The sequence below is a fragment of the Metarhizium acridum genome (genome assembly GCF_019434415.1).
Source record: "Metarhizium acridum strain ARSEF 324 chromosome Unknown scaffold_141, whole genome shotgun sequence".
Classification (NCBI taxonomy): Eukaryota; Fungi; Ascomycota; class Sordariomycetes; order Hypocreales; family Clavicipitaceae; genus Metarhizium; species Metarhizium acridum.
In genome coordinates this window covers 705,704-732,089 of record NW_027094020.1, presented here as the reverse complement: position 1 = coordinate 732,089, position 26,386 = coordinate 705,704, and the positions used below count along the sequence as shown (strand labels likewise).

Below are 26,386 nucleotides of genomic sequence, written 5' to 3'. Positions count from 1 at the left end.
CATCAACATGCACATTTTCAGTCGCCCACTGAAGCATCATGAGAGTCTCATCATCTACACCACGTGCCAGCGATCCCTCATCCCAGTTTCCTGTCGCACGTCTCGAGTATACTTTCGCTCAAGGCGACCAGGTCCAGAAAGGTGCCATTTTGTCCAGATGTTCTTATCGATCCACGCCTTGTACAGTTCGGCTAATTCCTTACGAGGTTTGATATCCATCTGGGAAGACGACATTTTCAAGATTGGAAGGGATCCTAGGTCAAAGTATGTCAACCCCTCAATACCAGAAGAGACTCGGTGCTTATTTCGCAGCGACTTTTCCATCCGCAGCGATCATGAGAGCCTGGTTTCCAGAAATCATTGCGAAATTTACACTGTGGTGTATGAGCCTGGTATCAATCTTGTCTACGTCCGCGATCGCAAATCATTCAATGGCACGTTCGTGAACGGAATCTTGATTGGCAAAGGGCGCGACATCTCCTCTGGATATCTCCTAGAAGACGGCGATATCATTGAGATCCTGCCTTATTGGAAATTCACGTTTCATCAAGAGAATGGCCCTCCACGAGTGAAAATGAATAAAATCCAGCTGGCGGAGTCCAGGGTAAGTATACTAACTGCTGCGCGAATTTCAAGCGCTAACTGTTTTCCCAGTTATTTTCGGACAAATATTCGATATCAGAGCGTTGCATTGGACAAGGTACAGATGCTAATGTTTATTTGGCGCAAGATGCGATATCAAAAAGACAGATTGTATGCAAGGTGGTGAATCTTGACGAGCTTCAAAATCGATTTGACCGACATGGTTCAACCAGAAAATTACAAGAGGCTGATATCCTTCGCCAACTACGACATGTAGGTGCCCATGCTATTGTATAGACAACTGACTGCTAAATGGAGTTAGCCGAATATCCTGCCATATATTGAATCTATTGCTTCTCCCCATTCCCTGCAAGTATTTTCTGTTGCCACTACCAGGCATGTGCTAACAATTGCAGCTTCATTTTCACGGAGCTAGCTTCGGGGGGCGACTTGATGTCTTTCATTAACAGACACAATGGGGTGAAAGAATTTGACACCAGGATTATAATTAGACAAGTCATAAGGGGACTGAATTACCTCCACACCAAAGGCATCATTCATCGGGATCTCAAACCAGAAAACATTCTTTTAGCCTACTCGCCAAAAATTGCGTACCATCGAGTTATGTTATCAGACTTCGCCACAAGTGCGGTGCCACGCAGAAGCCGAATGAAGACATTCGTCGGAACAGCCAACTATCAAGCACCGTGAGAAGCTTCGCACTCCTGGCTGCTTGCCAATGTATCTAACTATTGGACGCAGGGAGCTGTATGACAGCCAGTCTGCCCAAACCCCAGCCATTGACATTTGGTCGTTGGGTATAGTTGCTATTATAATGCTGACAGCGGGCTTGGGCATAGAGAACATAATTCCCAAGTTCAACCGGTATACTCAGACGGTATTGGACAGGACTTTGAAACAGGATATTTTTCAGCCATGCCTGAAACTGTCCAAGAATAGCAAGACATTTGTGTGGCAATGCCTCCAAATTTCCCCAAAGGTCAGAATTTCGGGTCTCGAAGCCGTATGTCATGATTGGCTATGCACTCCGGAGAAGCACTTGCTCTTCTTTCAACAGCTAGATCACAAAATCTTAGGCAGCTGGAAAGCTCCAGTAAAGTTGAACCCGATGCCGCTGCAGCTTCCTAGCGTCTTAATGGGAGCCTTAGTTCAAGCGCGAGGCCAAGAAGAATTGTTCAAGGCATATTCTGATCTCTCCCGACACTATCCTCTGTTACAAACAGAATTCTCAAAGTATTTTGGCACGGCTACTCTCAAGAATAAGTTGAAAGAAGTTGTGCGTGAAAGGAATCTCTCCACAAAAGCGGAGTTTGGCCAACCGAGGGAATCACAAGCCACAGCCGCAAGCTCAGACGTTCCAAAGAGTTCAGGAACAGAATCGACATTATTTTCTCGAGAAACAGCTGATACCCATAAGAAGAGTATTTTCGTGACAACTCCGAAGCGAAAGAACGATGGAGCCCTACACCGCGATATGAAACGGCAAACTGTGTCTGGACGAAAGACGGGTTCCTGATGTGAATCTATAAGATGATGTGGAGGGCTGGTAGGGCCAAGAATTGGCAAACTTGCAGGCTTCAACTCAACGCGCCGCTGTATGAGTACCGGTGGCATGTATCTATTTGCTTCGCTTGAACCGTTGATCGCAAAATCCTCATATATGATCCTGGACGAGTATCCAAGGGACATTACTACCATTATCTGACATAATGATATAAAAACCGAGATTCATTTCAGTACTCACAGTTGTCCCAATCGAAGAACATTATAGGTTCCACCAGCCTCTTCGTTAATCTTCCCAAAAGTCAAGGGCTTCAATTCTGGCCAACCATCCTGGGAGCTGTCCCCAATCAGTGGCTTCAACATACCTCTCACGTGTTCCACCTGCTCACTCGCATCCTCATGCGTACTCATCTTTTGGACGTCATCCAGAGCGGCCTTCATCTCCTGTGCCGTCAGTGGCCGCTCCCTTTCCCTCTCCAGCGCCTCTTCCACGCCTCCTCCATTCACCATCTTCCCATCGACCCCCTTGGTGGTGCCATATGCCACGAGATTCCCTCTCCTGACTACAAGCACCTGATCTGCTGTAGAGGTCTCGTCCAAAAACTTCGCTGCGTCCAACAGTCCGGCATACGAATCATCGTGGACTCTTGTGGGCGTCAGCCTCACAGGTAAATTCCTCGACTGGCCCTCGGGCAGCTTCTCGTAGAACCTCACCAAGATGCCCAATCTGCTGAGCGCGGCTGGCACCGCCAACAGCACCACTTCTACGCGGTATCCTGCCGTGCTGAAAACACGAGCCAGTTGCACAAAATCATCGGGATGCCGACATGCGCTCTCTAGAAGGACGTCTAGTTTTCGTCGAACGACCTCCTCGGACGCCATTGCAAGCCATTTCCTCGCATCGGGCCCCGTGGCAGGCGAGGCTAGGTTGGGCGTCGACAGCATCAGGCGCGTGTATTCGGGGTGATATGTCTTGTATGTGTCGGCGATGAGATGCACGATGCCACCTGGAGGAACGCCGCGGACGAGATGGAATGCCGAGAGGATGGCGGGTGAGAGACGAGTTTTGCCTGAGCCTGTTTGGCCGACGGCTAGGACGGCGAGAGGCGGCGATGCTTGGGGGCCATGGTGAGAAGGGAGGTGGTCGAACTCAGCGGGGAGGATTTCGCTGGCAAAGATGCGTTGGGAGTCTCGGTCTGAGAGACGGTAGGATGATAGATCTGGTGGCGGAGGCATAATGAGGGGGGCGTTTAACGTCGATGTTGAGACGAGATGATGATGGAGTTGTTGAGCAGCGGGGCAGGATGAGTGCAAAGTGAAATTATCATGTCATATGCTCAAGGCAACGAATGAAAAGTCTTGGCAAACGGACAGATGACACTATACACAGAGAACAGAAGTTGGTATTTTCCAGGAGCTCAAATGAAGGAATTCAAGGGAGGCGACTGTGTTTATTTAAGAGGCGGCGGCATCTTTATTGCACAACACGGTACTCCGTAGAGGTGACCCATGTCTCTTACACCAGGTGCCAGTGGCATGTGTGCAATGACAGTAATGAGTTGCCAATAGTTTGAGCATTCAAATGAAGGCGTCATGTGTGATTTGACAAAGTTGGAGGCTGGTGTATGATCCATGCCGAATCGAGACGGTGGTTGCTGTTGACGATTAGACGACGTCGCGAAAGTTGAATATTGAGCGATTATGCTATGCGTATGCCCTCGTCCTCTTGCTAGCTGCTTACCGTCGTCTTCTCCATCACATATCGCCGGGATGTAACACGGCATGGAGACTGATGATTATCCAGGCCCCGGCCGTACTAACAGAACTGGCTAGCACACAAGTGAACCCATTAGCATTCTCACAATAATAGAAGCTAGAATCAGTCTATCACGACCCATTTGGTCAGCCCGAACCCCAAAACCCCAGCACACTTTCCGAGTCGATGTCAACAGACATTCTTTCCCGTCCACTCGCCCAAACCCCTCACACCCAATATCCGTCCAAGCACCGACTCCATCTCTCTCTCCGACGGCCGTGGCGGAGCAAAACAAGCCTTGCCAACCGGCACCACATCCCTTGAGCCCGCCAGGACCATCTCCTTCTCCTCCTCCAACCTCGCAGCCAATACATCGTCTTCCGCTGCGTCCTCCAACTTCCCATCTTCTCCCAGCACCACCCAGCCGCCCTCCTTGACCAAACACGTATCCCCGTGACGAACACACCGCGAGCAAGCCCTCACAGCATCCCCCCCCAACGAACACCTCAGTCCCTTCGCCGCACATTGCAAACAGACCAAACCGGGCTTCCCTCCCTTCCGCCTCCCAGCCGCGCTCCTCAAAGGCCCCCTCGCAACCGGCGGCCTCATCATCATCCTAACCGGGACGCCCTCCAAATACCTCGGCACCGCCCCTTCCACCACGCTCCTATTCTCCTCCCACACCTCCTCAATCTCCCTGTTCGCCCTCTCCAGCCTCTCGACCCAGCGTCTTTCCTCCCCGGTCCTGCAAAGCCCATCGACATCGTCAATCAACGCCCATATCCTGCCCAGCACAAGGTCCCCCGACACCCGTAGCGCCCTCCGCCTCTCACAGGCCTCCCTCCTCCGCTCCCGTTCCCGCGCCTAGCGGGCCCGGAGAACACATTGCGACAGTTGCTCGCGCTGCTCCTCAAACAGGGATCGGTAAAGGGCCGCGCCGGCGGCAGTTTCGGACTCGAGCTCCGCCATGAAAGCCCGCTGGCGCGAGTGGACGGCCGCAAGGAGGCGCTGGCGAGTCCGGCCCAGAGAGGACATGTACGCTTCAAAGTCGGACGCCAGGCCAAGCGCGTTGGTGTAAAGCGGCAGTCCTGCCCGTTGAACGGCCGCGTCGGCATCTTGGCCACCCTTGTCAACCGGCTGTGAGCCGGAGCGCCGCGCAGCACTGCCCATGGTGTAGATGCTTCAAATGAGGGTTGCGAAAAAAAAAAAAGGAACGAAGGGAAAGACCAGTGGTGCTGCCTCCTCAAGGCCCAGATGGCAAAAATGTCAGGTTGTCAAATATTCCCACGCATTTTTGGCTGTCGTCGGGTTATATATCAAGTCTGGACGGCTCCCACTCACAGCCGCGCTTCTGCCTTTGCTGAGCAATATACAAGCTCGCACGCAGTGTTACACCCAGTGCCCCGAGCGGGACACCATGCTCTTTGATGCCACTTTCACGGAACGCTCGTTTGAATACCGAATACCGACTACCGACCTCAGGGCCAGGGACGCTGCTAGGACACTGTTCATAGATATCCCGTGGACGTCCAGACGTGCTCAGCGTCAGTCCACAGCAATGCTCCGTCCTTGTCTATAGGCGCTGCCACGATGCAAATTAGGCGTCTGTTCTTCATGCCTGGTCTCTCAGAACTCGTTGGTTATAACCCTGCCTTCATGTCATAAGCCTCGCCATATTAGAACCAACATGTATGCACTCCATATTCCTTAGCCACGGATGAGGAGTTCCAGAGGCAGCTGCCCTCAAAATAATAGTAGACACCCGATGAATCTCACGGTGCAAAGATCACGTCCAAACACAATGGCAGAGTATTACGCTAGAGCAGTGATAGATTGCACGGGCCAACCCGCCACGTCATCTGCTATTCAGAGTCATGTGTTAAGAGATACAAAATGCCTTGCTGGCACTGCCAGACCTTTGACAGAGGCCTCCAGACTGAATGCATACCAAAGGGAAAGACATGTGCAACTCGGGATTCCGGTATATCCTTGTATACCGTCCGCTATACACGGCAACAAACGCCCATGGGCTTACTTTGCCAACATGATGCATGCAAACATCTGCCATCATCAGCTCTCTGAGTGATTTCCCACACTATACTTCGAACGAACAACCAAATTCAGATCCAATTCCCTAACGCCAATCCATGACCATTGAGCCTTTGTTCCCTATCACAAGTCCAAACACAATCTCCAAATCTTATATCGACATACTCGCTAGTGGTACTGAGCAAGGAATATGCCAAGGCTGTTTAATGCATAGTCTTTGCAGCCAAAGGTCCAAACGCCACCACAAACGGGAAAAAAAAAAGAAAAAAGAAAAAAAAAAACCAGGCCAGTGTCAACGTGTTAAGATGGAAAGAAAATTTTGGTATCGACATTTAAAAAAAAAAAAGACGAGAAAACCAAAGTATAATATCTTCTAGCCGCGGGGCTGTTCAACTGTTATTTTGTTTCGTCTCTGTATTGTTTTGCTTCCGGTTTTCATTTTGAGATCTGGCCAACTTCTTCTTCGATGCGCGTGCCTCTTTTTATGCCGAGCCATGCGATGGCACGCTGCGGGGTGTTGCGTCGCCACTACGTCGACGTGCAGCTTGCACCTGAGCTTGTTGTTCCTTGGTGTTGGCGTCGGCAATCATTTGCTGCTTCTTCACAACGGCTGCAAGGCGGCCCTTAATCATCTGGATCACTGGCCTCTAAGTTAGCGTCCTGCCCGCAGACCTCCGATCTGGGTGATAATTTACTTACTCTTTCGTACATGAGCCTCTTCATCGCTGTCCAGTTCACTCCCAGCCTCTTTGGGTAAGCTTCTGGTCGGCTCTTTACCAGAAGACAGTCTTCGAGAAACTTCATCATCGTCATTGTCCAGAACTGCTTCAAGCATGCGAATCGCAGTTCTGTAGGAAATCTTGCAGCCAGGAAGGTTGTCATTTGTCACCTCGTCGATCGCAGCCGCACGACTCATCTCCAGAGCACGATCGTACATAAGCTTTTCCGCGCTGATGCCTGGAGTCAGATACACTTGCTTCGCTGTTGACCCGGATGACGAGATTAAGGCGTCCGCGCCTTGGTTCGATGGATAACTGGGTTGATCCTCTGGTAGCATCTTTTGACCCTCCATCAACTTGAATCGCACAATCTCTGATTTCTCCAATACCTCGTTGAAGCGCTGTCGCACCCATTGCACGATAGCATTGATGCTTTGAGCGATATTATCCGTAGCCGCGGCAGATACACCACCGCCACCATCACCTCGACCCTTCTTGGACCACCAAACACTGGCAAGATCCATTGCCCGAGCAAGCAGGGTAAGGGACTTGACATACAGCACTAATGCCTCTTCAGATAGCGCAACAACAGCTTCAATGGTGAGGCCATCTTCATCTTGGGAGAGTTGGTCTATACCAACGCCGCCGAGACCATGATCCATTGAAGGTGCCATGGGAACAAGCTGCTTGAATTTGACTTCAGCGAATCCATATACACAGTCGCTTCGTTCAGCATATTCCGTCATGGCATCCTTAGTTCTCGCGTCTTCATCTGCTGACGGGGAGCTCTTCCCATCTCCGATGAGGCCACCGGGAGAAGACGGCGTTGGGTATGCTGGGAAAGGCTGGTACATGGGAGGCGAATGGCCCTTACCACGGACTGGAGCGACTTTAAAGCCAAACAGCCTCAGACTGGCATCCTGAATGGCCTTGGAAATGGCACTGGAGGCAGAGCCAGGACTAGCAGACAACGCCTTCTCGTAGGATGACCTGCGGTCGTGTACCGTGCGACCCTGGGCTACGAGGGCGGTGCGAGAGGACGGTGCCGGGATTGCACCAGTTGTTGATGTCGGTGCCCCTTGTTGCGTGCTTCGCCGTACCATCTGTGCGGAACGGGGGTCGGAGCCTTGGCCAGACAGCCTTTCATTTGCAGCCAGTTCATCGGCCAAAGCATTCACTTCAACATGTCTACGCTCGACCACGACATAATCTCTTTCAAACATCACATCCTGCGCTGCCTTCTCCTCTTCGGTGATCTTCTTGCCGTTGGATGACTGCCTCAACACTCTGGGAGACGATTCATGGGATGGGTTGCTTCGTGAAGTTGGTTGCTCTCGAGATGATCTATCGGAGACACGAGGTTGATTGGGTGAAGATGAAGCATGCTGAAGTGATGGTCGATGGATACCCAGACCAGCTCCCGCATCGCGAGGAGAGTTCCCAGGCTGTTGTAAATCCGTAGATTGACGTCTGGTTGGACTATCACCGTGGTTTCCCTGTGGCGGTGATCGAGGTGCGGCTTCTCGTGGGGATTGCGATGCTACTTGTTCCCGTGGGTTGTCTGAACCTAAGTGGCGAGCAGAAGGTGCTCGGGAAGATGGAGGGTATTCTTCTCCTTGGGGAATCGGCTGTAGTTCTCGTTTGGGAGGTTTTGGAATGTCGTCTTCCACTAATCCAGGGATCTCACCCGTTACTGTTGGATGGGAAAAGAAATTCTCAAAGCTTAGACGCTCCACAGGGCTTCGCTTGAGCAGGTTTCGGACAAGGGCCTTCATTTCGGCGCTGATGACGACTTCCCTTGGGAATTTGATGACATCCTCAGAGGCCTCTATCTTGCGAAGGAGTTCGACGTGGTTTCGTGCCCGGAAAGGCGGCCGACCAGTCATCATTTCGTACAAAACCGTGCCTACAGACCACAGATCGGCCTTGGCGTCGTATCGCTCATAGCGAAGAATCTCAGGAGCCATGTACAAAGGAGAGCCGCACAGTGTGTCAGCCAGAGATGTTGATGGAAGCACTCTGGCAAAGCCAAAATCTGCAAGCTTGAGCATCGGCAGTGAAGCCAGGCCAGCAACGGGTATTAAGGAGTCATGGCTGGCGGACATGATGGGGAGAGCTCTCTGAGCTCTAAAAGCTTGTGATGGAAGTAAGAGGAGGTTCTGAGGTTTCACATCTCTGTGGACGTAATTCTTGCTGCGAAGAAACTCCAGTGCACTCGCCAGTTGTTTCAAAAAGTGACGAATAACTACTTCGTGAAGACCCGAGTTTGGTGCGCTAGGGTACTTTCGAGCCATATCGTGGGTGGCAGGATGTGTAGACAGCTTGTCTCGTTTTTTGATAAAGAGCGACAGGTCTCCTAGTTCGCAGTATTCCATAATCAAATTGATGTGGGTGGATGATTCAAGGCAATCATGAAGTGCCACAATGTGAGGGTGCCGTAATGTTTTGAGAATCTGGATTTCTCCATAGAGGTTCTCTTTTAGCTTCTTATTTAGTCGTTCGAGCTCAACAGATTTGACGGCAACGGCGGCTTTCGAGTCCTGTGTCAGAGCACATCGGCAGTTAGTACTGGGAACGGAAGAAGGGACGGAGTAATTCGCCAATTTGGCGGAGTAACGAGTCGCAACTGAGGGATAGGGCAAGCAGGCTGAGGCTCATCCATCCAATCGCTGTGATCTCGTTGTTTAACTGCAGCAGCTCGTAACGCACCTTATGCCAGCCCACATACACCTGTGCAAAGCTACCCTTGCCAATCTCCTTGTCGATAACGAATTGGCCGATAGCCCGTCCGTTCAGCCTCCTAGAGCTGAAGGACGGTCCATCTTGACGACTCGCCATGGCTTCCTGATGAGCTTGTCGATGACAGGAAGACAGCCGATGTCGGTGAGAGCCCGTGGGCCTACAAGATTTGAAAATCGATTGCCAAATTTGTGGTCGTCATATACTCGATATGCAGCTTGCTAAGGATAAGAAAAATGATGGGAGAGCGACCTAGGAGTTTGAGGAATCCGTCTGTAGATGAGAGAAGAGGCGCAGAGGTCGACGAGAGTAAGGCAGAAACAGGACCGAAGGCAACGAGATGAGTAAGTCGGTGTGAAGAAAGCAGTCTAGGATGCGTAGACACTGCCGAATTGGCAGTAGGTAGCCGATAGGTCAGGCAAAGAAAAAGGCTACAAAGCACCTTGCAGTCAGTACGTTGCGTTGATATGAAGAAGACGCTTGTAGACTAGGTAGGGAGCGCGGCGTTGCATAGCAGCGAAATGTAGAGGCGCAACAAGATGGGATGACGCCTTTGCTTTTTGGAAAACGTGCCGGGGAAGTTGCCGTGATGTTGAGGACGTAGAGATCAAGCTCGAGGTGTGGGGTGCAAAAATGACTAACACTGAGTGAGACACGGGCAGTCCAACGACAACGAGAGCTATGCGGAACGTGGCAGCGATTCGAAACGGTTCGCGACAGCGATAGGCAGGGGACAGGGTGGTATTATGAAGTAATAATGGATGTTCGGAGTGCTCAGTTGCAAAAAGCACACCTTGATGATCAGACGAAGGATGTTGAAGTCCAAGTTGGTGAGCCTAGGAAGGAGTGACAGATAGGACAGACGAGGGGTCCTAATCTGGCGGCAATGGCAGATAAGACAAGACAAGCCAAGCCAGACTGGATGGGTCCCGTAACAAGTACCCTCGTACCTACCAGGTAGGCAGCTGGTACTCGGTACCCAGACAGCAAGCTGGAGGCGCCAGGCGTGAAGACGCACGCAGGCAGTGTGTGGTGGTGCTGTGGTATGGTGGTCTGGGGCCCTCTCTGGTGCTCGTGCTCCCGCCGCCAAGGAGGCAGAAGAAGGTCGATCCACTTCCGCTCGTTAGAGGAACAGACGAACAGAATAAAACGATGGATGAGGGAATGAATGAATAGATGAATGAATGTACGACTGGATCGGATGGGTGGGCGCCTGAGGGAGCCGGGTGGCTCAGGCTGGCTCAGGCTCAAGCTGTGGCGGATGGCGGATGCACAGTGGGTGAAGGGCGATGGCCATGGGCAGTGTGCGGTGCGCAGCGGGGGTGGATGCGTCTGTGAAATGGTCAAGGTCTAAAGCCAAGGCACTGCCGAAATTGTGAGGCAAAGGAAGACAAATTGCGTATGCTGGCTGCCTGTGGAGAAAGGAAAAAGGTAAAAAGAAGCATGAAATCTGGGCGAGGGAAGCGGGATACAGATGGAGGGATGGAGATGGGAGACACAGGAGGAAGAAGAAGCGTGATGACGGAGCACAGCACGACATCAAAAGACACGAAACGTGGAGATTGAGGCACCGCAGATAATGGACGATGCTAATGTCGTCCATTTGACCATTTTCCTGGTAGCTCAGGAGATGTCAGCGAAGTGTCCGCGCCGGCAAAAATGATGGACGTGGATGAGGAGCTCCACATACATGGAAGTACCTGTAGGCATGCGTCTACGCTTGGTATGTCTACATGTCTACACGTCCAGCGCCCAGTTGTCACTACTCCGTGTTGTCTGGTGCAAGGACGAGGCACTGGGGCGTGACGCCGAGCCCACAGGCCCACGGGCTCGTGACAGGTTCCATCCGGGTTAGTGCAGCCCACGAAGTGCTTCAGTAGCCATCGGCAACATGGCACTGGGCACTTGGGCACTTGGGCAACGGGCGCAGCGGACGGGGCACCTGAGAGCAGTCACGCTGGGACCAAATCAATGCTGGAGCCTCCATGTCCCAGTGCCAGCCAGGCGCAGCGCCCTGTGCGTCCTCCTGCGTGTCAGAGGGGCCAGTCCAGCCTGGCCCATGGACCTACATGCAGGTAGGTACCTGCTTACTTAAGTACGTACCCGAAGTACCTAGGGAGGCACCTAGGAGGCACCTACAAGTACTATAGACCACCAAGTGCCTGGCTCCTAACAACCTGGTCGTGCTACAACTTGGAATGGCACCTGGCCCATCAGCGTCCAGCAGCGTCCAGCAGCACTTAGCAATGAACAGCACACTGAAACGAGCCTGCCCACGTCATCAAAACGTCGAGGACTTTAGCATGTGCCCTCGGGTTGCGCACTAGCACAACTTGACCTGGCCACCATGCAACTACGATATCAAGATACAAGGTTTGAAACTCTTGTCCGTCATCGCTCATCTCTCGAGCACTACAATCTAGATGCAGATGTCCTCCGATTGTTGTGCCCCTCTGCCCTCTCAAATTTCGATCTCTCAAGGCCCTGGGTACCTAGGTAGGTAACTCGCCAAAGCACCGCATTGGGCCCCCATCACAGACTGGACCTACCAGATGCGAGTGCCTACTTACTAAGTACCTAGGTCTTCCCTGGCAGACCACCGAACTGGGCGTCCAGTTTGCAAGCCAGCAGTCAGCCAGTCTTCAATGCATTTACCCAAGTAACTTAGTCACCAGCTAGCTTCCTTCTCGCTGGCTGTGGTAAGGAAAGGCATCTGACGCGGACATGGAGCCTGCCACTAGCCGGCTCTTGGATGATGCGGCAGAGTTCGCGATTATCTCTGCCTAGGCACTTAGTATTCAAGCTATTTGGGGTAGATTGCAACTATCGTACAGAGCAGTACTTGACGTACATACTAGCGTGGCTGAAGATGTGAAGATGTGAGAGGCTCAACCCGGAGGAAAGGCGGAACTGCATGGGTGCCTCGCGGCCGAGAAATCGACTCCTAGTTGCAATTCAACGGCAGTGGCAGCATGACAACATAGTGGGCACTGAACATGCAATCGCTAAGCAGATGGCTCGCTCCTTCCAGATCTGTTGCAAAGTTGCAACTTGAAGGCGAGTACGCGCACGCCAGCGCCTGACTTTCCATCGTTGGTTCACATCATCTTTTGCAGTCTTCTCGCCATCACTCACTCCATCCTTGAACATCATCCATCGTCTGCTTAACTGCAGCCGGCTGCTCGTGCATCCAGAGGTGGCCAAGAATCAAGGCAACAGAGCCATGACTCTTACGGAGTACACATCCCAGGGCGTCAACAGAGTGTACCGGGTACACACTATTGCGACCAGATGTCCTGAACCCCGTTCCTTGTCTTACTAGCCCCCATGTCCACTCATGATAATTCTTTCTTGAATAACAAGCCGGCCGCCTCCCGTCGTGCTCTTTTATTCAGCGACTTCAGGCCCTAGCGCCAAACAAACTAACAGAATGCAGGGTGTGCCGGCAAACATCTCGATGCAGATGGTGGTGGGTAGACCCTGATTGCCTGACTCGAGCAATATGCATCGGCAGTACGGAGTATAGCAAAGGCACAAGGCGAGCCAGCAACTTGCCAACCTACATGAACGTGGACTTCAACCCGCGTGTTCGTCAATTCAAACCATTTCCCGGAGAAATAACACTTGAAACACTAGCATTGGTAACGATGGAGCATCAAGCGAGTCAGACCAGGCATATCGACCAACTGGGCTGAGTTACAGGGCGCTCTTGTGGAATCACCACAGTTCACCCGTAGGAACTTTCCTACAATGGGGCGTGGTTCCAGATCAAACACGTCCAGTTAAACCAATAGTGTATGTAGGCACCCGTCACAGGTTTTATTTTTGCTACCCAAGGACCCAGCTACCACTCCCATGGTCATTTTGGACTGGACAAACCAGTTCTCCTGTCTAGATGCCTAGCTCGTATTGGATGCCTTGTCTTCGGGATATCTCTTTTCGACCTCGCCTTCTGCCGGCCATTCATGCAACTTTCCCGCGGATCATTGCCCTCCTCAACCACCTGTCACTCATGGAACATCAAAACAAACAACTGAACAGACTGATTAAAGGCTTCAGATCTGGGTACCTAAAGAACAGAGCCCGAGGGTTTTTGTATGTACAATTTCCCATTGATTCATACGTGTGGTCGGTTGATTTGACTACGGTCATCCTGCTAGCGGGCTTGAGAAAAAAAGAAAGAAAAAAAACAAGAACCGAAAGTTTGAATACGTTATCGCTGTGCCTCATGCAAGATGCAGGAGGATAACGCGACTGCAGCTCACACACCAACGCTCAACGTCTCTCGCTTGAACATAGCTTCAGCTGCACAGACGGAACAACTACCAGTAATATACCAGGAGCACCAAGCTTGCATTCTTCATTGCAATCACTGCTTTTGCTTTCCCCGAATTTTGAACAGACGGACACGATCCGGTTATCCTCTGGCCTACATACGTACATATGCAAGTCGCCTCATTATAGACTTGATGCTTCAAGCGAATGAGCTAGACCAATTAAGCCCAAGTACGGTATCTCAACCCCAAATGAACCGAGATCTCGGACACTCAGTCTACCCCCCAGCCACACGCCGGTTTGTTCCGCGCCGTGAGCGCCTCCCTTTACGGCCGAGACATTCTGCTCTCCATGGGTACGAACCGCCGACGTAAGGAGTACAGAAGTCACTTTTAACTTGGAGTGTCAGAAAATGTCCTCATCACTGCAACTACGGAGGGAGTACTGCCGAGCGCCTATGGAGTACCAATAAAATTGTCTTCAGCCAGCCTCGTTCGCTACTCTTCGGTGATTCCCCTGAGCTTGTGTACGAATGACAAACCCATCAATCATTAATTAGTCTTTACTTTGGCAAAGTCGACGGTTTATAAAGTTCCACAACGGCTGGCCAAGCTCTGTTCACGCTCTGGTTAAGGTTTAGCTGTCAATAAACAACACAAGAACAAACAACGCGTTGCTGTGATTCGCTCCTGTGCCAGCTCGCGCTCACAAAGCATCATGATGTGCGTCATCCACCACACTCACACCGCAACGCGACACAACTTTGGCGCCATTCCGCCTCCTATTGACATCACTACCTACGAAGCACCCCGAACGAACCTAAAGCATAGCGTGTTTGGAAAGCCCCATCACCTGATCCTGACCATGATGGGATTCTACAAGCTGTTGTCTTTGTCGCAAGGGATATAAGGGGTATAACGCACAAAATACTGTGGCGTGGCCACGCCCATTTTTTGTGTGACCGTCTTCGTTCTCTCGAAGAGGGTTCACCTGGTTTCCTGGCCACGTGCAAACCAGACTGAAAGCTATGGCATGTCATGCCTTGGGCCAATTGCTGATGAGTATTGGCGCAAGCCATCAGGTGCGTCGCCAGCTCACTCGCAATAATAATAATGGATGGCCGCTAAGCAACGCAGTTGGTTTACCTTGTTCTGCTGCCAACGGTGATATATGACGGGAATACATGGCTCCGTCTTATTGGGACACCGAAGCCGACACTCCGCATCCCAAATATTGGGCGGCCGGAACTCACGTAGATACCCTCCAATGGCAGCGCCCGTGCTGTACTCCGTACGTCGTCGTAGATTGAACTATACCTCGTACTATGTTGCTGCGCTCAATGTGGAAATGCACCGGGTCACAAGGTGGTGGCCGCTTGTCGGGTTGTCGCTGGGCATGACTGGCCGCCAGTGTCGCGTATAAGTCTCCTCATCTCTATGCGCCTTTAACTCTTCCTCTTTGCATGGTAAATACCCACCTGGTCGATTCTGTTTCATTGCAAACAGCTATAATCTCACTTCTCGTGTTTCCCTAGGCCATGCATGCAACACTCTCCTTACCTTTGGCAAGAAGCAAGCACGACAAGAAGCACGGGGTCAAAGTCATGTCTCCATTTCGACCTGTGCTTGCAGCGGCTTGGAGATGACCAGTCATAATGATGATGAGGAAAACATCGAACATCCTCGCAGCCGATTTTTTAAGACTTGTACGACGAAGCCTTGAACAGTTGCATCGGCCATCGCAGGTAGATAGTGACCATGCAAACCTGCAAGTCAGACTCGCTGTCATTAATCCTTCGTATGTGGCCTCCTCCTTACTCCGAGACTACATGGCACCTTGATGATTGACGCAACCAGATATCTACGCACACATCCAGATGGAGAAGAAAGACACGGCACGTATCCCCCATCGTTTGTAAGTAAATTTCCACGCTATATAATGGTCCCAATACCACATCCCAAAACAGAAAAATAACACCATTCGCGCCAGTCTGGAGACCTCTATTACTCCTCCGATGTTCGAACAAAGCCGGTGTTTCATGTCAATGGTACATCCAAATATCGCGTATTCCGTTTCCCATTGCGCCTTCACGATGCCAATGGCCGGCTATCTATGAAGGCGGCCGTAAGCCCTGACCCATCTTCTTGAGCCTAGGGGGGTATCTGTGGTACGACAAAGCAAATAATACTAAAAAGATGTCACAAGCATGCATGTCATCCATTTCTCAAAACCACGCACTCAAAATTTTGAGCTTTGCGCTTCATGCTACCGGGTAAGTAGCATCTGTTTTTGGCTTGTTATTAGTGACCATGAGATTTCTCAACGGTAGGAAGCTCATTGATGGCCGCAGTAATAATGCTCAAACCCTTGCGAAGCTCAGTCTCGGTGATGACCAGGGGAGGGGCGAAGCGGATTATGTCTCCGTGAGTTGGCTTGGCCTAAAAGGGAAAAAACTGTTAGCGTTCATGTGTGTTTGTCATCGCCAGTGGCTGGTTTGTGTATCAACTGACCAGTAGGCCTTTGTTCTTGAGGAGAATGCAGAGATCCCAAGCAGTGCGGCCAGATGCAGCAGCCTCGTCAATGACAATGGCATTCAAGAGACCCTTGCCACGGATCGTCTTGATGATCGGGTTGTTGAGGGCGGCAAGACTGTCGCGAAAGATTTTACCGAGGCGCTCAGCGTTTGCAATCATGTTCTCCTCCTCAATGAGCTCCAAAGCTCGCATAGAGACGGCGCATCCCAGTGGGTTACCACCATACGTGGAACCGTGAGTGCCAGGCTCAACGACCAGCATAACTTCTTTGGAGCTCATGACGGCGCTCACGGGATACATGCCACCAGAGATGGCCTTGCCTAGGGTAACCATGTCGGGTTTGATGCCAGACCACTCAGAGGCAAGCATGCGGCCAGTCCGGCCGATACCGGTTTGGATCTCGTCGCAGATGAGGAGAACGTTGTGCTTCTTGCAGAGAGCGTGAACCTTGACAAGGTAGTCCTCGTCTGGAACCACGACACCAGCCTCACCCTGAATGGGCTCGACTAGGAAGGCGGCAGTCTGCTTCCCGTGAGCTTCAAGTACTTCCTCGAGGTCTGCGACATTGTTGAACCGAATGGGCTTGCCGGTGGACGGGCTAGCGGCGCCGATATTGGGAATGTAAGGGCCGTAGTTGTCCTTGGACTCGGGGTCGGTGGACAGGGTGACAGCAGTCATCTGCGAGCATCGATTACAGTTAGCAAATATAGTTACGCACTGATATAATTGAATAGCAGTGGGCGGCACGGATTGAATGGCAGTCGCAACGTACCGAGCGGCCGTGGAAGTTGTCGGTGACACAGAAGACCAAAGCCTTGTCCTTCTCAACTCCCTTCACTTTATAAGCCCACTTCCGGGCAATCTTGACGGCAGTCTCGGTAGCCTCAACGCCAGTGTTCATTGGCAAGACCATTTCGTAGCCAAAGACTCTACGAATCTTCTCAGCCCACTTGGGGAACACATCGTTGTAGAAGGCTCGCGAGGACAGGGTCAGGCGGCTGGCCTGCTCAGTCAAAGCCTTGACCAGTTCGGGGTGGCAATGGCCCTGGTTCACGGCACTGTAGGCAGAAAGAAAATCAAGGTACTGGCGACCCTCGGGGTCCCAGACATTTACGCCGCGAGCCTTGGAGAAGACGACGGGGAGAGGGTGGTAGTTGTGGGCGGCGAACTCGTTCTCGGCCTTGATTGCGGCCTCGGTCGAAGCGGCGTGATACCGGGCGTTGGTGGTGCCCGAGACGGCGGAGACACCGGCCTCTGCATGGGGAGCCATTTTGAAAGAATAGAAGATTCCCAATTGAAAAAAAAATGTAAAATAGCTGGACGACCTCTTTCGATCTCCTCAGGGAGGTGTCAATTTCGGACTCCAAGAGCGTTAGATGGACAGCTGCAGCGACTGGGGCATTAGTAAAACAAAGAAGAGAAAACGGTGAATGACGACGGCGAAAATGGCAATCAATGGTGGAACAGCAAACGATGTCTGGGTTTTATTATGGAGCGGCGGCCGCCGACACCGCCAGTAAGCATTGAAGGCTGCCAAAGGACCACATCAGAAACGTAGAGAAGCCAAAGGCTGTTCCGCACAGGCTGGGCACAAGGCAAAAAGGGTCAAATCAACCCGGTATTACTCCATGTTCGTACATAATGTCTGGCAAAATGCCTGCTGGCGAAACTACCTCTCGAGTAGCCGACAGCGTAACACGAGAGGTACCTGCAGTGGTCCGGGGTTTGAGCAACTTGGGGACTCGGAAACTCGGAGCGGTTCGTGCTAAGAGCTAGGCTGCGTACCTTATAAAAGCGGTTGCTTGTTTGGGCAAGGCGCCTTGGTCAACGTAGACGGCTCAAGGTGAAGACTTGCTGTAAGACGATGCTGGATGGTCGTAACAGGATACAGGCGAGACAGGCAGAGTTTTCTGGGCGGGGTTCCTCAAAGGCATTCCCCCTTCCAATTTATATGTGGCACGAGACGAGAAAACTCATCACTTGCCTCCGACGAAGTTTGTCCGCCGCTATACCCCTAAGTGCAAGTGGACGCTCAGAGCGGAGGCCCGGCGTCGTGAAAGAGACAAGGCGTTGGCTCAGGGTTGGCTGGACCGGAACATCTGTGGTGCCACCACCTTGGCGGGCACGGGGCTTGCTAGCACTTGAGGCTTCGCCTGGCTTCGGTGGTCCATGCCTGGCGCCTGCGTGGAGATGATGCTAGTCGCCGTGGTCGTTGTTCGCCGCAGAGGTTGGCAAGATGAGCCAGAAGAATGCCGAAGCCAACCGGCCCACACGGGCGCCGTTATGACATGCCCCCGTTGTCCCAATCGATGCTGGCGGGCGTCTGGCGAGGCGAGTAGTAGTATCTATCGTCCACTGGCCACCGTTAGCTTTGGCCGCTTGATGTTCCCGTGTGGCATATTTACTCTGTAGATGCTGGCGGAGATGACTGTTGACGGGCGCCTGAGTTCGTCCGACCAGTCCCTCACAGGCAACAACCAGTCTCACCAAGGTTTGGGCCTCTGCGCTGAGCAACTTTGTACCGCACCGAGGAGCTGAAGACGGAGCGAGCTGACTCCTGTCTGCGCTCCGGCGCTGCTCCATTGTGGCTGTCAACCCCGGAATGGCCTACGGGGCAGGGATGCACCTCCGTGAAGCAGCCGCCCAATAAAGAAGCAAGCATTACGTGACAACTAGCCCGGGCCATGTCATGTATGCCTCCCCAGACTCCAAGAGCCTGTTCAAGATCTGGAAAGGCTTGTCTGTGGTCCGGATCGAACAAGGCAGACATGCTACGTCGGATCTTCCGTCGTGGAAACCATGAGTGCTGCACATCGGTAGCATGCCGTAGGCGGCGCCTCCACCGGAGACTGCGGTTGGTTGGCCGTTGATGCGGACATGAATGTGTCTCGTGGATGTCGCCTTGTATTGCTGCAGGTGCGTCAGCCTACAGCCGGGCCCGTCGACTTGCATAGGCGACGTGAAACTTGTCTCTATTCAAGTCGTCAATTGAAGACGGTGAGAAGATACTGGGGGAACCAACACCGGGGAGGGGCCACGGGCGTTGCATGGCGGCAGGTGCGACCAGCTGTGTAGAGACTGGCACCTTCCCGAGACCGGCCCAAGCGGCGGGAGGTCCCACCGCCGACACCCGGTGTCTGCTGACATCAGTCAGTCAGTCAGCCAACCAGGACCAGCCGGGGTGGTGCAGGTGGTTGATGATTGGCCTCCTCCACACGTGCAATTCGACCCAGCCAGACGCACCTCGTCTCCCGGATCTACGCATCGATATCGAAGAGCAACCCGGGAATTCCAGAACTTGCCGGCATTAGCCTAGCTCGGCAATCTCATATCCAGAAGCGACGCTCGCAGCCCCGTGATCGCGCGATCAATGGTTCCCTCCCTTGGCGTGGTCCCGCGTCTTGTCCCGCGTCTCACCACAAGCCCCCTTTGCAAAAGGATATACACATCTTGAGCAAGCTGGCTGGTGTGTAGGCTTCAACGAGCCAGCCATGGCTATATCTCCCGCTCATATTCGCCGCAATGAGCGCAACCGCCCCAACTTCCTCCGGGATATAATAATTATTCGTCTGATTAATGCATGGTGGATTGCTACCTTCTTTCAGCCGGATGAATACTTCCAGTCTCTTGAGCCGGCATGGCGTTTGGCTTTTGGTCCCAATAGTGGTGCATGGCTGACCTGGGTCAGCTTCCCCGTCACCATTCCCCTGCTGTCGTATCATTTTCCTAGTTACTAACATGGCGCAATGTAGGAATGGCAACATCAACTGAGATCCTCACTTCACCCGGCCATTTTCTCAGGAAGCTACCTTGTTGCGGATGGGATATCGAAACTCATCCCAGCAGGCAATATGCTGCGATCTGCGATTGTAGTTGGCTCACCAAAGGTACTGCAGGCCGTGGTTGCTGGCCTAGGTGACTGGTATACTTGGCAACTCGCTGTCAACATCTTTGGCCCAGACAGCAACGCTTCCTTCTTTGCAGTACGTCCTCACAACTGCCATGTGACGGTCCCGTGCTCGTAAATCTGTCTGACACAACTTTAGCTCTTTCTCCAGCTTTTCAGTGCCTGGCAGTGGTACTGCTCTACCCGCACCTTTTCCAATTCTTTGGAAACAACCCTTACTGTTATGGCCCTATATTACTGGCCGTGGCGAATATTTAGTGCGGCCGTCTCGACAAAAGAGAACCCTAAGCCAGCCGACACTCTTGGAAACATATGGGGTCTTCGATTATCCCTCTGTTTAGCTGCGTTTGCCGTGGTGCTCCGGCCTACAAATATTCTCATTTGGGCCACCCTTTCACTCATGGCCTTGACCAGAGCGTCTCTGAGGGGCTCATCTCCCTTGACCTGGTCCATGATCCTGGTTCTTGCTAGGGAGGCTTTCCTGTGCGGTTCATTGATACTCGGCATATCTGTCGCGTCTGACTACTTCTACTTTGGGTTCTGGACCTTTCCCCCTTACAACTGGCTCAACTTCAACATTTCGAAATCGCTAGCTGTCTTCTACGGTCGAAACCCCTGGCACTACTATCTGTCTCAGGGCATCCCCCTCCTCTGTACTACCAGCTTACCATTCGTCCTCTGGGGCCTATACAAACCAGGCTCTTTATCAACAAACGAGAGAAACACTCTGCGTGTCTTGTCCTCTACGGTCTTCACGACAGTCGCTGCCCTATCCCTCATCTCACATAAAGAAGTCCGCTTCATCTACCCTCTCCTCCCCATACTGAATATCGTGGCCGCTCCATGGGCCGCCTCCTTCTTCACCTCGCCGCCATCGTCCAAAGCAGTACACTTGCCGTCCCCGTCTTCGCAACAAGCCCTATCTTATAGCTGCTCTCGGTGTCAATCTCATTCTTGCCGGCTACCTATCCTTCCTTCACCAACCAGCCCCGCTAAACGTCCTATCGTACCTCCGGAAAGAATACGAACGCGTCCACCCGACATCTGTTCGACTCGCCCACAAAACCCACCAACCTCCGACGCCTCGCGATGAACTATTCGCCTTGTTTCTCATGCCATGTCATTCTACGCCGTGGCGATCCCACCTATATTACCCTGGCTTGGATGCGTACGCGCTGACTTGTGAGCCGCCGCTGGATACTCAGCCCAATACACCTGCGAGGGACAACTACCGCGATGAGGCAGATAGATTCTATGATGACCCTATAGGCTTTCTAACTAGTGAGCTGTTTGGACCACAGCGTAAAATTGACATCCCTCGCCTATATTGTCGGGTTCGAGGGAATCGAACCTTGGTTGCTTACGTTTCTAGACACTCCAGCCGGCAAGGCACTTGGTATCAAGCCTCGCCGTGTCTGGGGTGGATTTAACGGTTTCTTTAACGAAGACTGGCGAAGGTCGGGCCGGATGCTAGTTTGGGATACCGGCGTATATCTTGATGCTCCACCTGACAAACATCAGTCTTAACGTATTACTTCAAATTTCAGACCATGCATAGTCAGATGGACCCTTTAGTATCCAGAAACACATTTACAAAGAGAGATGCAGTACGTAATATATAGTATATATATTTTCGACTTGGAACACAATAAAAGGGTAGCAAAACTATCCTGGGATATCATTGGTAGAGAGGCGGCTCTATTCACATCCATGTAAAAAACAAGCCAGCTCTTCCTTGTCCCTTCCTTCGCTCACGAAATGAACAGGTGTTGTGGACGCAGGGGGAAAAGGGGGGTCGCAAATAAAACCACTAAATGAAACCAGACATAAACGGAAACCTCCAACTCTTTTGATTTCCGGTACGTTACATAAAAATGTCATCATCTTAATATCATCCTCTGCATCCAGCCTAGTGATCAAACGACTACGGACCCGTAAAGTCGGCTCCGGGCTGTGTAGAATACTGTTAACATGTGTGACTGTGTTGTCTTGTGTTGTTGCATTGTGAGTGAAGTGGAAAAGGAATGGCGTACGCTGGCCAAACCAGGCGGTCAAGTAGGAAGATTTTTTTTTTAAAAAAAAAAAAAAAAATAATAGTATCAACAGAGGCCGATGATTGCTGAGTAAACCTCAAACGCCAGGACTAGAAAACAACCTTCGTAAACAGAATAGTACTAAAAGGCGTGTAGATCCAACAATCAAGCATAGAGAAGCATAGAGCACAAAGCAATTATGCTCATCGCCATATCCAAGAACGCCATGTTAATATCGCATAATTTCATTCAAGATAGCGGGATAGAGCAGAATTATGCCTGTTTGGGGAGTTCAGCAGGTGTCTCAGCAGATACCGTTTCTCCTGTAGTAGGCAGCACAGGGACTGGCGCAAACGGAGCTTCTATTTCGGGTTGGTCAGCCTTGCTCTCTGCTAACTCTGCCGGCGGCATTTCAGTCATAGTGTTGATCTGTTCTGTTGGCGTTTCCTTAGGCACCTCCGGAACAGATTCTAGGGGTACAGTTGTAATTGATGGCCTGAGTTCCTCAATCAACTTAGGATTGTCGTGGTGCATAGGTGCGGCGGCCATTGGTTCAAGAGCTTCCTTCTCCGCAGAATTCTCAGCAGAATTCTCAGCAGGCTTCTCGGTAGGCTTCTCGGCAGGCTTCTCGGCAGGCTTCTCGGCGGGCTTTTCTACTACTTTGTCGTCCTCCTGTTTCTCTCTGTTCATGTCCAGACTCTTCCCACGGGAGGCCAGGGCTGCACCAAGCGCCTGTCGATCTCCATGCCGGTCTGCTGGCGGTGACTTATTTCGTCGTTGTTCAGCGTTCTCCTTGGCCTCGCGATATTTGCTTTTTATCCAACCGATGGGGCCTTTTGGGTCATCTTTTCCGTTCTCCCTCTCACCATCATGCCCACCGTGCAAATCGAAGAGATGCGATTCTGATCCATCGTGTTGGAAGCTCTTGCGAGTTTTGCTACCTCCGCTGCCAACGGTCGTTGTGCTCGTTTCGGCGCCAGTGTTAGATCCCAGGTTTCCAGGTGATGGAGTCACCAAGGACCCAGAATAGCCGTCATTGTCGTCTTTTCTGGTCCTTGACAGTCTCCACCGACGCTTTTTCTCTTTGTCGGGATTCTCAATCTGTGGAGCAGTCTGGCCCTCGAGGGCCTGATCTAGGTCAGAACCATCATTGAAAGACGAGTGAATCGATGTTGGCGGCGACTTCTTGCCGGTGAAGTTATCATCAGGGTGTAAACTACTGCTCGAGGCAATTTGAGATGCTCGTGGCGTCGGTTCGGAAGACATATCACTTGGTTGATTTGGCAACGACGGCTTGGATTGTGTTACCTGGGGTTCGCTAGAGTTGATAGGATTCTGAGTTCCCCCCGCCTGAGGTGTTTTTGTGGATGTTCCTCCGGGCGATGGCTTCGCTGGATCCGAAGTTACATTCTCAGAGACATGCTGAATCGTTTCCATAGGATTTGGCGATTCCCAAGCTGGCGAGGCCGCGTTTGAATGTGTCAGGGAAGCACTGGAGCTTTGGGCGCTGATGTTCATACTGCCTGGAATCCTTTTCTTCTTCAGCTTGTTTGGTTGACGTTTGTCGCTGCCGTCTGCTGATCGCTGGAATAAGTTTTGGAGGTTTCGCTCCTTGACAGGGGGTTGTAGAGAATCCTGGGGAACCTCCAACAGCCTTTCCTGGCTTGGGGGTAAGGCCTGAGCAGTGCTAGTAGATAGATGTGTAATCCCCACCACTGGGGGAGTTAGACTTCGCTCCTGTGATTCATGAAAAGCCATGACTGGTCTCACAGGAGTCATAGGTTCGAGGCGGGCTGGAGATTGGTGGCCGGGGCTGTCAGCTTTCCTGAACTTCCCCCCTGCCAAGCCTGGAGATTTCTTCGAGGGTACTGTATTGCTCCGACCAAGCCCCCCTGTGGTACTCGTGGCGAGGGATGGGCTGTGGGAGCCAACACTGCCCTCTCCTCTCGAGTGTCGTGAAGACACAGACCGGTTACGGCGCAACTGGCCTTCCTTGCGAACACTGTTGGCACCAGCGCTTGCAGTAGATGCAGACCTATTGACCCCCGCAGCATTTGGTGTAGTAGGAGTCCCTGATTCTACTTCCTTCTTTGTGTTTTCATCAGCAGCGGTGCCTTGCATGCCAATGAGGAAATGATCTTGATTCTCAATCAAAAAGATCAAAACGCATTGATTGAGGCGATATTCTTCTGGGGCCATTGCGTGATTCGGGTGTGAAAGCATGCCAGGTTGGAAAATGGCGGCCAGATTCTGCGAGTTCATTCGATTTTCATCAGACTTTGCGGCGAAGACCGCCAGTAGGTCTAGGATATATAGTAGGAGCTGTCGATTCAAAGGCGGCAGCTCTGTGATGAGTTGCTGATATTTCTTGATTGCGGCTTGTTCGTCAAAGTTGTCGACAAACTGTGGTCCCTCGCCATCTGAAGTTGGCTGTTTGGTGGCCCCGCGCAAAGGGTCACGAAATTTCTCATACAGCGCTAAAGGCACTACGGGTTCAGGCAAATCGTTCAGATAACGGCGGAGAACGTTGGCGGCATCATGGACAGTATATCCATCCCAAACAAGACCTTTGCCATATCTGTCCGGCGAGTCGAAGATGTGCTTAAGTTCCTTGATTCGTTTCTCAGAGCCGCTCAATCGGAAAATACCCTCAACTCCGGTGGCTACAAGAGTATTCAGTGGCATTCCTTTTTGACCAAGTTTAGGCTTCCAAACATACCTTTTTCTTTCAAAAATACGCCGCACTTGGCAACCACTATAGGCACATATCCATAGATGTAGCTCTTCCCATTTTCGTCAATAAGGGATATAGCAACATTGGCGTATGTGATGCTCTGCCGCAGCGGAATACCAAAGATGCCAGGTGCTTTGCTTTCTGGTGCGTAATATATTAGACCTCTACAAGACACAAGAAAGAAGAGTGGAAAAGATGTGATTTTAGGCAGGGTAGGAGCCACTTCAGAATAGCGTGGCTGTCAAAAACTTCGCTGCCATGTCCAGCCTGATGGTCAGGCCACCACAAAGATGATGGACGACTGCGCAACGAAAGTCAAAGAGGCAACAAGCCAGGAAATACGCATTCCATGACATGGCTCGGGGGGGAAGGAAAAGAAAAAAAACCTCAAAAAAATCGTACCTGGAGGATCTTGCTGTTTAGATGGCAACTTGAAACCTTTCCACCATGATTTCAAGTCGCGCTTGTTGGGCGGCGAAGCAGGTGTGGCCCCTGGTGGTGAAGGGTGGTGCGACGAGTTCGCTTGGTTCGTAGTCGGTATCGGCGAGGCCATGGTGATAGAGAGAGCGCTCAGTGAACAACAAAGAGCTATGGCGAAAGTAGGTTGAGTCAATACAGTTGTGCAACTGCGTCAGTAGAGTGCTCGAGTCTAACTTCGGCAGCTCAACGCCGAATTGGCGGGCGACCGAGGCGAAGCGATTCCGTCACGGCGAGCGACAGCGACAACGTGAATGGTGAGTTGTTGGACACTAGAAAATATAATGAAAACGGGGTTCTTGATGACGGGGAGTATAGTTGACTGTAGCGACGTCGCGACTTCGTCTTGTCCTTGCGACGGCAAGTGTAAGCGGTCAATTTGACTCGAGGTGATCGAGAACTCAAATTTAACAGGCCTGTAACGCTGCAAGAGTTTCAAACGGATTGGGCGAAACCGTCTACGGTCGAACGAGTGGTCGAGGAGGGTCTGATGGAGTCGTCAGAGACATGAGGAAGCAAAAGCGTGCGACGCCGAGAGCGCGAGCGATAGTTGGAGGCAAGAGCAGGAGGAGCATGAGATGTTTGGCGCGCGGAAGCTATGGGAGTGGGAGTGGTGATGAAACAAGTGCAAGGCGGGCGGTTGGCTGATGTGGGTGGTGGTAGTGTGTCGTGGTGCAGGTCAGTTGGACACTGCTTGGCCACAATGCTCCTGTCTGGGCCTGAGCATGGACGTGTAAGCCAGGGAGACTCTCAAGACCGGGTTTGATGTTGGGCCAACAATAGCAAACATGTGTTGTAATGAAGTACTCACAGGCGTTACGACGTGCGGCTGTAGGCACCAACGAGAGAACCCCAAGTCTGGCCTCCAAGATGCGGGCCAGCAGACACAATATAGATGGGCGGCGAGCAGGCGGCAAAAGCACCATCACCCAGTTGCCGGCGTCAATCTAGAAAGCGCAAAGCTTGGATTTGCTGTGGAGAAATAGCAATCTGGCGTCGACGGTATGAGCCAAATGGACGTCACCACAAAGGACGGACTGAGCTACCGAGTACGAAG

The 26,386-nt window shown here is 51.9% G+C and overlaps 9 protein-coding genes across 9 annotated transcripts; 4 read left to right on the top strand and 5 right to left on the bottom strand.

The window, feature by feature from the left end:
• Window positions 1–157: 157 nt before the first annotated feature.
• On the top strand, window positions 158–3,628 carry J3458_008880 (uncharacterized protein; the record flags this gene model as incomplete). The annotated part of the gene is made up of 5 exons (XM_066119443.1): window positions 158–604; window positions 655–855; window positions 905–951; window positions 999–1,289; window positions 1,345–3,628. The coding sequence occupies 5 exons, from the start codon at window positions 158–160 to the stop codon at window positions 2,117–2,119; spliced, it is 1,761 nt and encodes a 586-aa protein (XP_065975238.1). The 3' UTR covers window positions 2,120–3,628.
• Window positions 1,346–3,628, bottom strand: J3458_008879 (uncharacterized protein). The gene is made up of 2 exons (XM_007813149.2): window positions 2,348–3,628; window positions 1,346–2,269 (listed from the first exon to the last, which is right to left on the bottom strand). The coding sequence occupies exons 1-2, from the start codon at window positions 3,340–3,342 to the stop codon at window positions 1,807–1,809; spliced, it is 1,458 nt and encodes a 485-aa protein (XP_007811340.2). The 5' UTR covers window positions 3,343–3,628; the 3' UTR covers window positions 1,346–1,806.
• A 1,098-nt stretch (window positions 3,629–4,726) lies between these two features.
• Window positions 4,727–5,032, bottom strand: J3458_008878 (uncharacterized protein; the record flags this gene model as incomplete). The annotated part of the gene is made up of 1 exon (XM_007813148.2): window positions 4,727–5,032. One exon carries the CDS (start codon window positions 5,030–5,032, stop codon window positions 4,727–4,729), a length of 306 nt encoding a protein of 101 aa, XP_007811339.2.
• A 1,361-nt stretch (window positions 5,033–6,393) lies between these two features.
• Window positions 6,394–9,468, bottom strand: ATG1 (Serine/threonine-protein kinase; the record flags this gene model as incomplete). The annotated part of the gene is made up of 3 exons (XM_007813147.2): window positions 6,394–6,551; window positions 6,611–9,170; window positions 9,340–9,468. 3 exons carry the CDS (start codon window positions 9,466–9,468, stop codon window positions 6,394–6,396), a joined length of 2,847 nt encoding a protein of 948 aa, XP_007811338.2.
• Window positions 9,469–13,253: 3,785 nt separating this feature from the next.
• On the top strand, window positions 13,254–14,007 carry J3458_008876 (uncharacterized protein). Its single transcript, XM_066119442.1, has one exon. The coding sequence runs from the start codon at window positions 13,265–13,267 to the stop codon at window positions 13,616–13,618; it is 354 nt and encodes a 117-aa protein (XP_065975237.1). The 5' UTR covers window positions 13,254–13,264; the 3' UTR covers window positions 13,619–14,007.
• A 1,291-nt stretch (window positions 14,008–15,298) lies between these two features.
• J3458_008875 (uncharacterized protein) lies at window positions 15,299–15,792 on the top strand (the record flags this gene model as incomplete). Its single annotated transcript, XM_066119441.1, has 3 exons — window positions 15,299–15,441; window positions 15,501–15,558; window positions 15,634–15,792. The coding sequence occupies 3 exons, from the start codon at window positions 15,299–15,301 to the stop codon at window positions 15,790–15,792; spliced, it is 360 nt and encodes a 119-aa protein (XP_065975236.1).
• Window positions 15,793–15,944: 152 nt separating this feature from the next.
• Window positions 15,945–18,063, bottom strand: CAR2 (ornithine aminotransferase; the record flags this gene model as incomplete). Its single annotated transcript, XM_007813146.2, has 4 exons — window positions 17,964–18,063; window positions 16,951–17,562; window positions 16,155–16,856; window positions 15,945–16,082 (listed from the first exon to the last, which is right to left on the bottom strand). The coding sequence occupies exons 2-4, from the start codon at window positions 17,446–17,448 to the stop codon at window positions 15,945–15,947; spliced, it is 1,338 nt and encodes a 445-aa protein (XP_007811337.1). The 5' UTR covers window positions 17,449–17,562; window positions 17,964–18,063.
• Window positions 18,064–19,396: 1,333 nt separating this feature from the next.
• On the top strand, window positions 19,397–23,614 carry GPI10 (glycosylphosphatidylinositol anchor biosynthesis). Its single transcript, XM_007813145.2, has 3 exons — window positions 19,397–19,861; window positions 19,931–20,161; window positions 20,225–23,614. Exons 1-3 carry the CDS (start codon window positions 19,670–19,672, stop codon window positions 21,176–21,178), a joined length of 1,377 nt encoding a protein of 458 aa, XP_007811336.2. The 5' UTR covers window positions 19,397–19,669; the 3' UTR covers window positions 21,179–23,614.
• Window positions 20,225–26,152, bottom strand: SAC7 (GTPase activating protein (GAP) for Rho1p). Its single transcript, XM_007813144.2, has 3 exons — window positions 25,255–26,152; window positions 24,838–24,993; window positions 20,225–24,781 (listed from the first exon to the last, which is right to left on the bottom strand). The coding sequence occupies exons 1-3, from the start codon at window positions 25,403–25,405 to the stop codon at window positions 22,392–22,394; spliced, it is 2,697 nt and encodes an 898-aa protein (XP_007811335.2). The 5' UTR covers window positions 25,406–26,152; the 3' UTR covers window positions 20,225–22,391.
• Window positions 26,153–26,386: the final 234 nt, after the last annotated feature.